Source organism: Muscardinus avellanarius (genome assembly GCF_963383645.1).
Source record: "Muscardinus avellanarius genome assembly, chromosome: 5".
Taxonomy (NCBI): domain Eukaryota; kingdom Metazoa; phylum Chordata; class Mammalia; order Rodentia; family Gliridae; genus Muscardinus; species Muscardinus avellanarius.
The window spans coordinates 429,209-444,277 of record NC_137790.1 but is presented as its reverse complement, the minus strand read 5'-3'; the positions used below and the strand labels follow the sequence as shown (position 1 = coordinate 444,277).

At 52.7% G+C, this 15,069-nt stretch overlaps 1 protein-coding gene across 1 annotated transcript; it reads left to right on the top strand.

The window, feature by feature from the left end:
• Window positions 1-14,486: 14,486 nt before the first annotated feature.
• Window positions 14,487-14,690, top strand: LOC308263260 (uncharacterized protein; the record flags this gene model as incomplete). The annotated part of the gene is made up of 1 exon (XM_080696205.1): window positions 14,487-14,690. The coding sequence occupies one exon, from the start codon at window positions 14,487-14,489 to the stop codon at window positions 14,688-14,690; it is 204 nt and encodes a 67-aa protein (XP_080552331.1).
• Between the last annotated feature and the right edge of the window lie 379 nt (window positions 14,691-15,069).

Below are 15,069 nucleotides of genomic sequence, written 5' to 3'. Positions count from 1 at the left end.
CAAATGTTTTTTGGTTTTTTGTGGGGCTTTTCTTTTTTTGGTGCTAGGAATTGAACCCAGGAGCATTCTACCTCTGGGATATACACCCCCAGCCATCTTTATTTGTTTGTTTGTTGTTTGTTTGTTTTGCGATATTAGGGATGGAACCCAGGGACATCCCCCCCTCCCCGTGGTACTAGGGGTGAAACCCAGGGACTTTCTGCCTCCAGGCTATGCCTCCAGACCTATTTTATACTTTTTTTGGAAACAGGGTCACACTAAGTTACTGAGAAACAGGGTCTCACTAAGTAGCTGAGGCTGGCTTCAAACCTGTGCAATCCTCCTGTTTTAGCCTCCCAAGCGCTGGGATTACAAGTGTGCACCACCACGCCCAGCTGAACCCATGGATATTCTACCTCTCAGCTACACTCCAGCTCTATTTTTAATTATTTTGAAACAGGTTCACACTGAGTTCCAAAGGGCCTCACTAGTAGCTGAGGCTGTCCACGAACCTCAATCCTCCTGTCTCAGCCTCCCAAATGCTGGGATTACAAGCATGGACCACCATGCTCGGCTTATTATTTATTTATTTTGCAGGTCTGGGGGTGGAACCCTGGGGGCATTCTACCTCCGAGCTACACCACCTGCCCTAGTTTTTATTCTTTAATTTGAAACTGGGTCTCGCTAAATTGTGGAGGGCCTCACTAAGTAGCTGAGGATGTCCACAAACCGTGATCCTCCAGTCTCAGCCTCCCGGATGCTGAGATTACAAGCATGCGCCACCATGCCCGGCTTATTTTTTATTTTGAAATAGGGTCTCACTAAGTTGTGGAGGGCCTAAGTAGCTGAGATGGGCCTCAAACCTTCAATCCTGTCTCAGCCTCCTAAGCACTGGGATTACAAGTGTGCAGCACCACGCCCAACAGCACATGGTATTTTTAAGGGTTCCCACATTTCCTGTCTTTAGCAGGACAAGATAATGCCTAGTTTTGCTAATTCTTTTTTTTTTTTTTTTTTTTTTAGGTCTGGGGATGGAACCCAGGGGCATTTGACCTCTGAGCTACACCCCCTGCCCTATTTTTTTTTTATTCTTTATTTTGAAACCGGGTCTCACTGAGTTGCAAAGGGCCTCACTAAGTAGCTGAGGCTGTCCATGAACCGTGATCCTCCAGTCTCAGCCTCCCAAATGCTGGGATTACAAGAGTGCGCCACCATGCCCGGCTTAGTTTTGCTAATTCTGATCTAATTGGCACATCTAACACTTGATGTGGTAATTCTTTTTAAGTTTAGCCATTTTGACAGTGGGCTGTTAGTAGTTTAGCATGGTTTTCATTTGCATTCCCCTAATGACAATGTATGAGTCTAGGGAGACCTATGTGTTGAGTGGTTGACTTTCCTGATAGATGCTCACAATTCTGTCCTAGTAACCCATCTATCCTGGCACTGATACTGATGTGGATAATTATTATAGCTTTATCATATATTGGAACGTGTGCAAATAACCTCTGGTGTCTCTTCCAAGTAGAAACAAATGTACAGCAGTTTGAAGCAAACACCATAAAGACCTTCTGTTTCAAACTTCTGGACATAAAAGCCCAGCGTGACCTTGTCTTGTCTTCCTCCATTCACAGAAAACATGACAAAGACCAAGGACTGGATGGGCTTCTGCAGAGAACCAAGTGGTAAGTTGTCTGGGTTTAGCTGCAAGGGCCTGTGTTTCCGCCAAACCATAAGAGCAGCTGCCGGCAGACGCGAGCGTGAGCCTCACTCTCCATGGGCATCAAAATGTCAAATGCGCATTTCTTACCATTTTCCTGTGTTACAAGTACTAGTCTTTTTGTCTCCACACATAAAAAATGTAAAACTGAGCAGGACATCTTGTAATCCCGATGCTTGGGAGACTGAAACAGGCAGATGGCAGGTTGGAAAACAGTCTCAGCCAATAATGAGACTCTCATCAACCTTTTGAGACCGGTTTCCAAATAAAAATAAAATGGGCCTGGGGGTATAGCTCAGAGGCAGAATGTTCCTGGGTTAATCCCCAGTGACATGCACACACACTTTTTGTAAAGCTGGGCTAGGGGGTTGCTCAGTGCAGAGCGCTTGCCTTAGCATGCATGAGGCCCTGGGTTTGATTCCCAGCTGAGCAAAACAAAACCCAACACATGGCAGGTTCTTGTCCTGAGGACTGGAGAGAAAAGGAGCCAGCTCCAGTGCTCGTCTTGGCTGCGGTGCCGCCTGCATCCTGGGTCTTGGCCCAGAGGCGGAAGCGTGTCAGGCACGAGGCCCTTCTCGCTCTCTTGGTGTCCTCAGGCTGCGAAACCCAAAGACATGGAGGTCCCTGAGGAATGTGGTGTGTGCAGACACATGGGCCCCGACCAGGCGCTGGGAACCTGGATAAAGGGGCTGTGTGGTGCTAATCCAGGGGGTCCAGGGCTGCCCCTTCCGACTCTGTACTCTCTGGGTAGCACTGCCAGTATCCTGGCGGATGGGACTGCTTCACTACTTAGGCCCTCCGCAACTTAGAGAGACCCTGTTTCAAAATAAAGAATAAAAAAATCTGGCTGAGGGCATGGTCCAGAGGTAGAATGCCCTGGGTACCTAGTAACACACACACACACACACACACACACACACACACACACACAGAGAGAGAGAGAGAGAGAGAGAGAGAGAGAGAGAGAGATCAGTTGCTTTTTGCTGTTTGCAATCCAGAATCCTGAAGACCAAGATGCTCCAAACATAGCACTCTCCTACTTTTATAACTCTGCCATTGAGAGGACCGCCTCAAGCATTCTGGTGGTCATGAAGTCTTGAAGCGGGCACCACCTACCACACTCAGGGCCTCGAGTCGGCCCAGGAGGCAGAGGGGCCTGCTCTCCCCAGAGGGAGGCTGCTCCCAAGCCAGTCCTCCCCAAGCCTCCTAGGACTGGGAGGACCCACACAAGTTCCCTGAGATGCCCAGGCTGCAAAGAGAGGAGTGAGGTGGCCCCACGACATACAGAGGAGACCCCCTCCATGAAGGGCTTGGTAAAGGCCTATCCCAATTCCTAATGGGTAGCATGCAAACGTGGACCCCCATGCCCCACAGTACGTGTGGAATCAGATCCCTACCCCTAAGGACTGCTTGCGAGGGCAACCCCAGCACCCGCACTGGCCGCCCACAGGCCGCCAAGAAGCCATGGCCCCACCCTAGTTGCCCTTTGGCCTCTGCGTGCTTACCGAGTGCTGGATGATCCTCAGAGGCTCTGGGGACTGCGGGGGCTCAGCAGCAGCAGGGTACGCCCCTCTCGGGGGCACCTCAGGGGGCAGGGCTGCCCCTCTCCAGGCTCTGGCACGGGGGCGCTCCTCTCCAAGCTGCTGTTCCTGCAAGGCCAGCAGAGCCCGCTCTGCCCGTGTAGGCAGCAGAGGGAGCCCTGGCCCCACGCGTGGACAGTGCAGTTGAGACTGCTTCACGTACCGCCCACCCTGCCCAGGACACATGGATCCTGCAGCTGCCCAGGCCCTGCCTGGCTTGGCACCCTTGGAGACAGAGCTTCTCTTAAAATGTATCAAGTAATTGTAGCTAGTTTCTGGCTGTTTCTCCCACCCATGAGTCTAACTCCTTTCAAGCATGCTAAGAAGGTACCTCATTACAGCAGTCTCTGCCAGTCCAGCAACCTGGCATCCATACCTGAGGTGTGCTGGGTCACACCGAGGCAGATACACCCTTGGCAGGACCACTACTTTCTTTTTATTTTCTGGTCCTGGGGATTGAACCCAGAGGCATTCTACCTCCAAATTACACCCCAGCCCTTTTATTTTTAATTTTGAGATAGTCTTGCCAAGTTGCTGAGGCTGGCCTCCAACCTATGACCCTCTTGTCTCAGCCTCCCAAGAAGTGGGATTACAGGTGTGCATAAGCCTTCCAAATGCTGGGGTCACTGCGTGCACCACCACATCTGGCGTGGCATGGCCAGTTCTTGATGCTGGAGAGTCCAGTTTGGAGGAAGGCCCTGGTCAACTTAGAGAACTCTACTTCCAGGGAGTGGGCCTGGCTGACCTCTTGGATGTGTGTGGCTTCGGCAGGTTCTGAGCTCTCAGGGCCCTGTGCGCGCCTGCTTGTCACTTCCCCAGGAGTGATGGAGGCGTGAAGCTGCTCAGCTGCTCAGCTGCTCACAATTCAGGTACTCTCCCACCATTTGCAAATAGAAAACCAGTCCACATCTAGAAAGGGCCTTCTGGGCCCTTGGTCTGCACCTGGTGGCCAGTGGTGTGCCATGTAACCCAGCCCAGGCTGGCTGGGAAGGCGCAGGCCCACCTGGAAGGAGCCCAGCCTACCCAGAGTCGCTGCAGAAGGTCCTTCCTTCTCCTCAGAGCACTCTGCAGGGCACCGTCAGGGGCATCCTCATTTCCTGGGGGAAGACATGCTGTTTGCTCACAAGGAATGCCAGGCTGGGGGCCACACGTCGGGGCCTAACATCCCCACACCCCTGGGCTGCAGGGGTGACTGGGCCTCCTGCAAACCCTGGGGAAGAGGGCCAGTGGGGGAGGAGGCTCAGGGACTCAGTCTCTGGGCTGGAGTCTGCCTGGTAGATGGTCTTCTCTGTCCTGGAAAGAAGCTACATGTTACTGGTCTGTCTTGGGGCTGAAGTGCCACGTGTCCTGCACACCCTTTGCCTCAGGAGAGGTCTGTGCCCCAGAGAAGGCTCTGGATGAGGCCGGCTGCCTCCAGGGGCTGGTGCGGCACATTGCAGCCCCTCTCCTGTGCTCCCACAAGCCCCTCAGCCAGTGCCCTGGCCTGTAGTTTTCCAAGCAATCTGGGGCCTCACTCCCTCAGGAGCCCCGAGTGCTCACAGCTCCTGTTTCTCCATGTTCCAGAGAACAAGACACACTCCTCAGCTCCCTACCCGACTTCCCTAAACTGGAACCAGGTACAATGCGGAGGACACATGACCCTCAACACCCACACACAGGAGCTCAGCGCTCTGGACCTGCAGCTACAGGGGTCTGATTTGCGGGAACACTTCAGCGCTGAGCTGCCTGGGCAGGCCACCTGAACTCTCGGTGTCTGAGACAGGCACGTGCAGGTGCCCCTCTGGGGCCTGCAGGCGAAAGATGAGGCTGCGCACGTGTTTCACAGATGGAGCAAGCCTTCCCACTGTGAGTGTGGAGGCAGTGTGTTGGGGGGGGCTTCCAAGGGCTCTGCCCCTCACCTGGCTGGGTTCTTACAGCCCAGGGCTCTTACCTGGTACAAGGCGGGGGCCCTCCGAGCCCCCCTCCATGTTCTCTCGTTCTTGCTCCAGCTTCTGTGGGGAACAGAGATTATGGTGGCTAATGGGGCCTGCACTCTGCCTAGCTGCCATCTTGTGAGTGCTGGGAGCAGCTGCCTGGACAGAGCGCTGGGAGCTGGTGGTGTGAAATGGCACAGTGGCCGGGGTCCATGTGCTCTTAGGGACAGGATTGGTCATGTGCTCCCAGGCACATTCTCTAGAGTCTTAAACCCAAGGGGGACACTCTAACAGTCCCCCCAGGCAGATTTCTGAAGAGCAACCCTGGGAAGACTGGTGAAACCATGAGTCCTGGCCAGTGGCTACCTCGATCACCCTGATCACCTGGGACCTGGGCAGGGATTCGGGGTTGGCAAGAGGCAGAAGAGGAACGGTGGAAGCAGGGGCACAGAAGAGTTGCCTCGGGCACTACAGGCCCGGTGGGCTTGAGCTCAGCAGCCTCTCAGAACAGCATGCTGGTCACAGAGCATCCAGACCTTTGCTAAGAAGGCAAAGAGAACAGGGGCACCAGCTCAGCCTGGGGCTTGTGTCTGCCTCAGCACAGAGAATGTCCTCAGACATAGGCTGGCTGGTGGGCAGGAGTGTCCCTCAGTGCTGCGGAGAGTGGGGAGTGTCCCTTGCCGCTCTGGGAGGTGTGTGGGGTCGCAGGCTGCCCACCTGGCAACGCTCTGCATGTGGGTGCGCACCTGTCTCCTGTCTGCGGGAGCTGCTTCAAGAAGCTAACTAGTTTTGCATAAGTGCGAAGAAGGCAAAGAAGGTAAGAAACTACATTTATGATGCTAAAAACCACTGGAAAGGGTTTGCTGTGAATGCAGTAACATACCAAGGCAGTGCGCAGAGCCCAGAGCTAAGCTCGCCCAGGAGGCAAGGCAGCAGCCACCCGGGCAGCGTCTCACCTGTTCTAAGAGCCGCAGCGTCAAGCGGGTCACCTGGTCTGCCACCGAGTCCACCATCCTGTGAGGTGCCCACAGAGGGCCGAGGGCTGCAGCAAATCCCTCCCTGTCCTCAGTTATCCACAGAACCACCCAGCATCATGGCAGGGTCTCCTGCAGCCGGCTTGTCCACCTCCTGGAGGCCAGTCTCAGGATGAGAGGAGCACACAGGAGGACGGCACGTCCCTCCCTGGACTGCAGTGTCCACAGCCAGTCCTGGGTGCTGTATGGCAGTTGCCAGGCCGGGAGGATGGGCCCCCGTTGCCAGGTTTCCAATGAGTACATCCCAAGCTCCACGTCCCCAAGCAGAGGTCACCTGTAAACACTGTGTGTGGGAGTGGCCAGGCGGGGCTTAGCAGGAAGGCCTGGAGGCAACCAAGCCCGGCAGCCAGCAGCCTGCAGGACAAGGCCACCAGGGGTCCCTGCAGTGGGGACAGCCCCCAAGCAGGGACTCGGCGATGAGATGCAGAGGGTGCCTCTCATAGGGCAGGACAGATGAAGGAGGCGTGTTTGGGGCTTCAAACTCCAGACAGACAGGTGTGTTGCTCAACTGAGAAAGCAGATGACGCTGAGGTGTGAAGCCAGGCCCTGGGTGGCAGCAGCTGCTCCAGCCCACGCCCTGCCACCCAGCCAGCCCCAAAGCCTGCGTCAGATCTGGACACTGCCCTCAGAGTCCCTCAAGTCACCCCCACACTGGCATCCACTCTGAGGTCCTCTGTTGATCGCAGGAGGGCTGGGCTTGCTGCTGCCCCCACCCCAACCAGCTTTGCTACAAAGGGGTGGGGCCTTGCCCTCCTGCAGGGGTACCCCCAGCCTTGCACCCAGGAGGGTGGTCTCTTGGGGGCTTCACCAATGCCCCTGGCATCAGCAGAGCTGGTCCCACAGTTAAGATGCTGACACGTCCTCTGCCCTCCTGACCATGAGGCTCCATGAGGAGACATTTATGCAGAAGGTCTGAGTTTATACAAAGCCCCATCAATTTAGTAAAGCAGCTCAAGGTAGCTAGGAAGTGATCCCTAGTATGTCAGGTGGCCTGCCAGCGCAAAGGTCATTTTATAAAGGCTTTCAACCTCCTGAAAAAGTACCCATATCTTGCTTACTGGAGCTCTCCCATATCTTGCTTGGCACAAACCTCAAGGGACCTTTAGATAACCCCTTTCCTGCCTTAAGGACCACCCATTAGAATATGAATTTCTTTCCAAAATAACCTATATGAAACTCCAGCCTGGCCGGGCGTGGTGGCGCACGCTTGTAATCCCTGCGCTTGGGAGGCAGAGACAGGAGGATCGCGCAGGTTCGAAGACAGCCACGCGCGCTGGCTTAGGAGACACTGTTTCCAAATTTAAAAAAAAAATGTAAAAATAGGTCTGGGAGTGTAGTCCGGAGATAGAAGGGCTTCCAGGAACCCCAGTACCACCAAAAAAAAAAAAAAAAAGAAAAGAAAAAGAAACTCCAGCCTGCAAGTGGACATGGGCCCTCCCCTGCACTTGTAGGGTCCCTCCATGGGTTTGATCTCAACAAAGCCTGTTCTGCTGTACAGCCATCTCTCTCTCTCTCCCTTCCCTCCTCCAACCTTGCACAGTGGCATATACAGCACTAGACAGGTTTTAAAATTTTATTTGTATATAGTTTTACGGAGGATCTCTATATTGCCTAGGCTGTTCTCAAACTTGTGGGCCCAAGCATCCTCCTGCCTTGACTTCCCAAGTGCTGGGGCTACAGGTGTGGGCTACACCTGACAATAGGTTTTTAGAAATTGGCTTTTCCAGGCCGGGCATGGTGGTGCAAGCTTGTAATCCCAGCATTAGGGAGGTTGAGACAGGAGGATTGTGGTCCAAGGACAACCTCAGCTACTTAGTGAGGCCCTTTGCAGCTCCGTGAGACCCTGTTTCAAAATAAAGAATAAAAAATAGGGCTGGGGGTGTAGCTCAGAGGTAGAATGCCCCTAGGGTCCATCCCCAGTACTACAAAAAAAATTTTTTTAATTGCCTTTTCCACTAGGTATCATGGCACATGCCAGAAATTCCAGTACCTGGGAGGCTGAAACAGGAGGATCACAGGTTCTAGGACAGCCTCAGCAACATAGCAAAACTCTCAGCAACATAGTGGGACCCTGTTTCAAAACAAAAAATCAAAAGGGTTGAAGTATAACTCGAAAGTAGAATGCCTCTGGTTTCAATCCCAGTACCACCACCAAAAAAAAAAAAAAAGCCTTTTTTTGTGGTACTAGGGATTGAATCCAAGGAAGTTCTATCTTTGAGCTATACTTACAGCCCCTCATTAAGCTGCTGAGGATGGCCATGAACCCACGATCCTCCTATCTCAGCCTCCCAAGTACAGGAATTATGAGAATGTGCCCACCAAGTCCTGCTCTTTCCCCAGCTTTAAATGTGTTGAAACACATGTTTCAGGCAAACTCTAGGTCTCTGGTTGTTCTTGGAAAGTCTGATCTGCAGTCTTCCTGGCCTCCCACCTAAGGAGCCCACACTTGTGCAAACCAGCCAATTCTGAATCTGGAAATTAGGAGACTCTGCTTACCGCAGAAGCTATGATCTCACTAGGGAGGAATGCTTCCTGGTGGACAGGTTTCCAGGGCTTCCTGAAAGCTTGTTTATGCTGTAGTCACTAGATTCACAGGACTCATCGAGGTGCAGGATGAGCTTGTTAGCAAGGCCTCTCTCCAGCACATTAAGAGAATGTCTTATTACTGTTGTTGTTGAGGGAACAAGTGTAAGCACCTGGCCCTCTACAACAAAGCTGTTCTAAGTGAAGGCACAGGACAAGTGAACAGGATAGAAAGCCCAGAACTCAGTGTTCTGTTGCCAAGAACAGACATGTAACACAAGTGCAATGAGATAATGGGGAAGGCTTATCTGAAGGAATGTTTCAGAAGGGTGCCCAGCTCACCCGGCCCAATCTCACTTTGGGCCACTGGTAGGACTGGGTGGCCATCTTCCCAGCCCAGGAGCCCTGGGGTCAGGTCTGTGGCACCAGTGAGTCTGTGGGTGCTCAGACTTGTTCATGCTTACAAAAGAGGCAGAACCGTTCAGTGGAGTCGTCTTTCCTGACATTTGTGAATCCCACCCACTCAAGAGGGGCGCACCTTTCTATCAGACTCCCTTTAACACTGAATGGCGAGAGCATGGCACCCACATCCTTGGCTGGGTCCACCCTAGCAGCTGGCTGACAGTGACATGCAGCACACAGTGAGAAGGCTTTGGAAGAAAGCCAGCAGGGCATTCCCGTTTTGCTGGAGCCTGATTACACTAAGGCACTGGACCACTCATCAGAACAAGGAGCTGTGAGTAGAAGCCTGGTGGTGTTTCCACCTCAGGACAGGTAGGGTCCAGTGATGCCTGTCTTCAAGATCCCCACAAAGACCATGAATTTACAGCCAAATCATTCGTGTGTGTATACTACTCAGGATTGAACTGGGGGCCAAGGGGCTCTGCCATCGAACCATCCCTCCCCCTTTTTATTTTGGAACAGGGTCTTGCTAAATTGCTGATGCTAGGCTTGAACTTGAGATCTTCCTGTCTCTGCCTCTCAAATACTGGGATAACAGATGTGTGCCTGCCGGAGCCAGCCAGCAAAAGTACGGGTTCCGAAGAGAGGAGTGAGGATGAAAGAATTCAATTCTAAGAATTTAATTCAAAGAATTTTAACTCAAACATGGAATTCAAAGAACTTTAACTCAAACATGGAAGGATCGCTAGTCCACTCCCAGGTCGATATCTCTACTGGCCGATCCCAGGTTTATCTCTCTCGTCCTTTTATACAGCTCCAGGTCAACCAACCCCTCGTGCCATCACCATCTGAGCTTCTCTCAGACCTTTTACTTTGAACTTTCCATGACCCCAAACCTTATTGACTCTGGGCAAAGGACATAAGTATTCTTTTAGGGGAAAACCTTAATGGCTCCCCATGTGCCCACTGTGCCCAGCCAAGTCTGTCTATTTATATACTTTTTTTTGTATACTGGTGATTCTTTGAGTTACACTTGCCCTCTCCCACAGTCTTTAATTTGCTTTAAAAACAGGTCTAGCTAAATTGCTGAAGCTGGCCTCAAACCTGCAATCCTTCTGCCTCAGCTGCCTATGTATTGGTATTACAGAAGTGTATCACCAGGCCCTGCAGCACTGGTGTGTGTGTGTGTGTGTGTGTGTGTGTGTGTGTGTGTGTGTGTTACTGGAGATGGATGGAACTCAGGGGCATTCTACCTCTGAGCTACACTCCCTATTTTATTCTTTTATTTTGAAAAGGGGTCTAAGTTGCAGAGGGCCTCACTAAATTGCTGAGACTCCACCAACTTGCGATCCTTCAGTCTCAGCCTACCAAGTATTGGGATTACAAGCATGCACCATGCCTGGCTAGCATACTGCTTTCTAAATACCCATGTGCAATGTGTGTGGGGGTTACCTAAACACTCCAGTCTGTGTCCTCCACTCAGGAGGGGACCTTTTGCCCCCTGAGCCCGTCTAGAACGGAATGTGATCACTCTTTCATCTCAACCCTTGCTCCTGTTCCTGTGGGTTCCACAGGAACAGATTTCAGGGCTCGCCAACATGGGTCGCCTCTCAACTCTCAATCATTGGAGACATTTGTGGCAGAAATCCCAGCTTGGGCTGGACACCTGTGCCTTGGGCTCCAGCAGGGCACTCGCTGGCTTCCTGTTCCTGCAACTCTAGGCCTGTAGGGCAGCTCTGGTCGCCAGTCCCATTGAACAGTAGCTGTCCTTGGCTCCAGGTGCAGCATGTTGGTAGGCGCGTGAGGGTTGACAACAGGGCCAGAGGTGAAGAGTGGAATCCCAAATCCTGCGGGCTGTCTGCTAACACGCCCTGACTAGACGGACCAGGCGGCCCGGGTCCTGCCACCGGCTAAGGGCAGGTGACCTGCGGCGAATCGCTGGTAGGGCACAGTGGCCACCAGGCCAGTCGCCGCCCAGCATGCTGAGCTACCCGCGGGGCCACAGGGACAGGGCCGAGAGGAAAGCAGGTTTGGCATGGCAGGCACCGGAGACCTCGGCACCCGCCAGCCAGATTCCTCCCGCTGAGCTCAGGCTCTTTCGCCTGCACGTCGTTCAGGGACCGCGCCTTCGCGCGGGAAGAGCGGCGCGAACCATGGGAGGAGCCGACCAACCTCCGCGAGCTCGGGAAATGCCGCGCTCGCTCATTGGTTCTGCCGGTGTGGGGCGCCCGCGCGCCAATCAACGCCTGCAGGGCGCAGCTCCCAGGACCGCCCCCACGTTGAGCGCGCATGCGCGGAGAGCGTGCGGATCCTGATTGGTGTAGCTGCGCGGCGGGGCGGGGCCGCGGCGCTGACAGTTGTTGGGGGGAGGGCAAGCCCGGCGAGGGGGAGGGAGTGTAAATAGAGCGAGGGCGGCGTCGCGTCACCCCGTCATCTCTAGGCGACTGGTGAGGAGCCCGAGGGAAATGGACGAAGATGAGCAAGAGCAGCGGCGCAAGAAAGTGGAGGCCGGGAGAGCAAAGGTAAACGTTAGGGTCCTTCCCCCCACACCGCCGCCGCGAGCCCTGAGTGGACTCCAGTGGCCGCCAAAGCCGCTTTCCAGGAGCGGACTCGGCCAGCAGAGGGCAGCTGCCGACGTCCTACCCTTCCCGCCTGCTCTGTTGGAAGCCTTTTCCTGGCCGCCGCCATCTTGAATCCACCGCCTTCTGCCTGGCCCTGCCCTCCCCGCGACTGCAGCCAATCAGCAGCCGGGAACCGCGGCGCCTCGTGGGCGGGGCACGCCGGGGCGGCGCGGAGCCTGCGCGCTGGGGGCGCCGAGCCTGCGCGCTGGGGGCGCCGAGCCTGCGCGCTGGGGGCGCCGAGCCTGCGCAGAGCGCTCGGAGCGGTCCTGGCCGTCGCGTCTTAGCGTCACTTAGGCGAAATTGCCTAATAGCTGGCCCTCTGCGGAGTGGAGCGGGTGTCTCCGCTCCCATCGTTTAAAGTGCACTTACATTTTCATTTTCCCTAGGATTTGCAGTTTCCCATCCGTGGAAATCCTCGGAGCTGTAGCACCTCCCGCGCACGCGTGGCCTGCAGCTGTAGGTGGCTCAGGCGCTCCCGTCACCTCCCTCTGTCCCAGTTTTTATATATATATATATATATATATATATATATATATATATATATATATATATACCACTCCGAGGTCTCATTTCAAAATACAAAATAAGAAGGGCTGAGGGGCGTAGCTCAGTGGTGTAACACCTCTCGTGCTTTCTCTAGTACTGCGCCGCTTAGGCATGAAAGCGCTCCGTTTGATACTCCCTGCTCTTGAGCATTTGGGGGCTTTAACATAGGTGCTCAAAGGTGCCCCTGGGCCAGAGGTCTGGAGAGTGTAGAGGCGCCTTGGGTGGGAACACCCGGAAGTTTCTCAGTTCTGCAGTGACTGACCAAGACTAGGTAGAACTCCCACGGCTCGCTCTAATGATTTCCTGCACCAATTAGAGGGCAGCGGTCTGCCCTACTTTCTTCTCTTCCGTAGGGCCACTGCACTCCAGTAACCTGTGACAGGCCACGGACACAGTGGCCTCGTTGAGTCAGCTAGTAGTGGTGAGACAACCAGTGTGAAGAGGCAGGCTGGAGCCGGGCGGGCTGGCCCGTGCTTGTAATCCCAGGACTTGGGAGGCCAGGACTGGAGAGTGGCAGGGTCAAGGCAAGACCAGCCTCAGCATTGTAAGAGAGACTCCCAGCAATCTAGTGAGACCCTGTTCCAAGAGATACAAAGCAGTGGAGGTGTAGCTCAGAGATAGAATGTCAGGGTTATATTTTCCTTCTCCCCTCCAACACATAGAGGGAGATGTTCTGCCTTTTTCTTCCTCTGCTTGGGCTTGGGACACATACAGGCCAGAGCATACCCCTTGAGCATGAGTAACTGGCCCAGAGCTGTGTGGTTTGTAAACATCAGTTGATTTGTTTGAGGGAAATGGAGAGTGATGAGGAAGAGTTAGGACGTCTGTTGAGTGGCCAGGACCGGAGAGACCAGTTCTGTGCTGCAGAAGGTAGCTCTGTCCTGTGATAGATGGTTAAATTTGACTGAGGACAGCAGTAAAATAAAATGAAATTGATTTGAAGGCAATATCTGTCTTTCAGAGATATTTTTCTCATGTAAATGGTTTTGTGTAAACTTTTTCTGTACAGGAAATTTGTACTTCTGATATCACTTACATAAATGTCAATGAGCATGTTTGCTGTATGGCCGTGGTTGTCATTTGAGGGAACAGATGTCCACTGTGAAAAGCTCGTGCTCCATCTCATACCTTGTTTTTGTGTGTGTGTGTGGTACTGGGGGTGGAACCCAGGGGCTTTTCTACCTCTGGGCTATACTCCCAGACTTATTTTATACTTTATTTGGAAACAGGGTCTCACTAAGTTGCTGAGAGCCTCACTAAGTAGCTGAGGCTGGCTTTGAACCTTTGCAATCCTCCTGTCTCAGCCTCCCCAAGTGCTGGGATTACAAGCATGCGCCACCATGCCTGGCCATCTCATACATTTTTTTTTGTCTGTTTTTTGTTTTTTGTTTTTTTTTGGGGGGATACTGGGGTTTCTGGAAACCCTTCTACCTCCGGGCTATACTCTCAGACCTATTTTATATTTTTGTTTGGAAACAGGGTCTCTTAAGCCAGCAAGACTGGCTTCGAATCAGCGCAATCCTCCTGCCTCCACCTCCCAAGCGTGGGGATTACAAGCGTGCACCACCACGCCCGGCCATCTCATACATTTTGAATGACATGACTTGGGAGCTGGTATAAGAATGTGGTTGGACCCTCAGGTCTGAGGCCGGACACAGTTAGGCTGTACTTTCTGATGGTGGCACTTTGTGGCAGTCCCTGGTGCTTTGGTGAGCTGTGTCACGAAAAATAGAACATCAGATTCCGTAAAGGGAGATGTTAGATTGACCTGGCTTAATTAATTTTTTGCTATTTCTGTACCTCATCTCAGAATCTATGGCTAGGAAGTTTTGGCTGGGCGATACATTTTCTTGATTGGGGGAAAACAGGGACAAGAAGGGAATGATTTAGGTTTTATATAATTTTAAGCCTCAAATGTCTTGATTAAGGTCTCAGGGTTTTAAATAGATGTATTTGTTTTTTTTAATTTTCTGTAAACTACAAAGTGTTAGAAAAGCTATTCTGCCAATCAGCTATATTGTTTTCTTTTGTCTGTATCTAGGCCAAATTAACAATGCTCATCAGTGTACTGTATGTAATTCAGAACTTAGTTCAGGCCTCACAGATGTCAGTGACGGGCTAGGGGAGTAGTTCACTGGCCAGGTGTGGCTGAGTGGGTCCGCCTGGGCCTCATGCTCCCCGCAAGCCTGTTGGCCCTGTGGCTCTGTTACTTTTTTCTCATTTACCTCTGCCTTTACTACTTCTCTACATTTCTGCGCAGCTTGCTCACTTCCGACAGAGAAAAACAAAAGGTGACTGTGCGCATTCGAAGAAAAAGACGGCGAAGAGGAAGGGCCCGGCTGTCGATGCGCCTGTCCAGGAGGAGAGTCCGGTAGCCACTTCAGACGGCGGGCTCCTCGGAGGAGGGGGCGTTTGCAAAAGCACGTCATGCAGCGAGACTGTGAACCAGCCCCAAGGAGCATTTGCAGCTGAGGTAAATCTACCTAGCATGTGTCTTATGTTTTGCTTATCACTAGTTTATTGCGAGGAACTTCAAGTGGTCTTGGATTTGGTTCTACCTTTCAAAAGTGAGGAAAGAAGGTTTTAGTTTACAAAAGGTGAGTAAATTTCATTGTTTTACTCTTAATAAATGTTTTAATCTCTATTATATGATTTTGAGCAGTTATGAATTGATTGCTCAAAGGACAGTGTTAGTTTGATGAGTTGGTAGTGGAAGTTTTCTGTGTGTGAGTCCTTTGTGTGTGGCTGTATCAG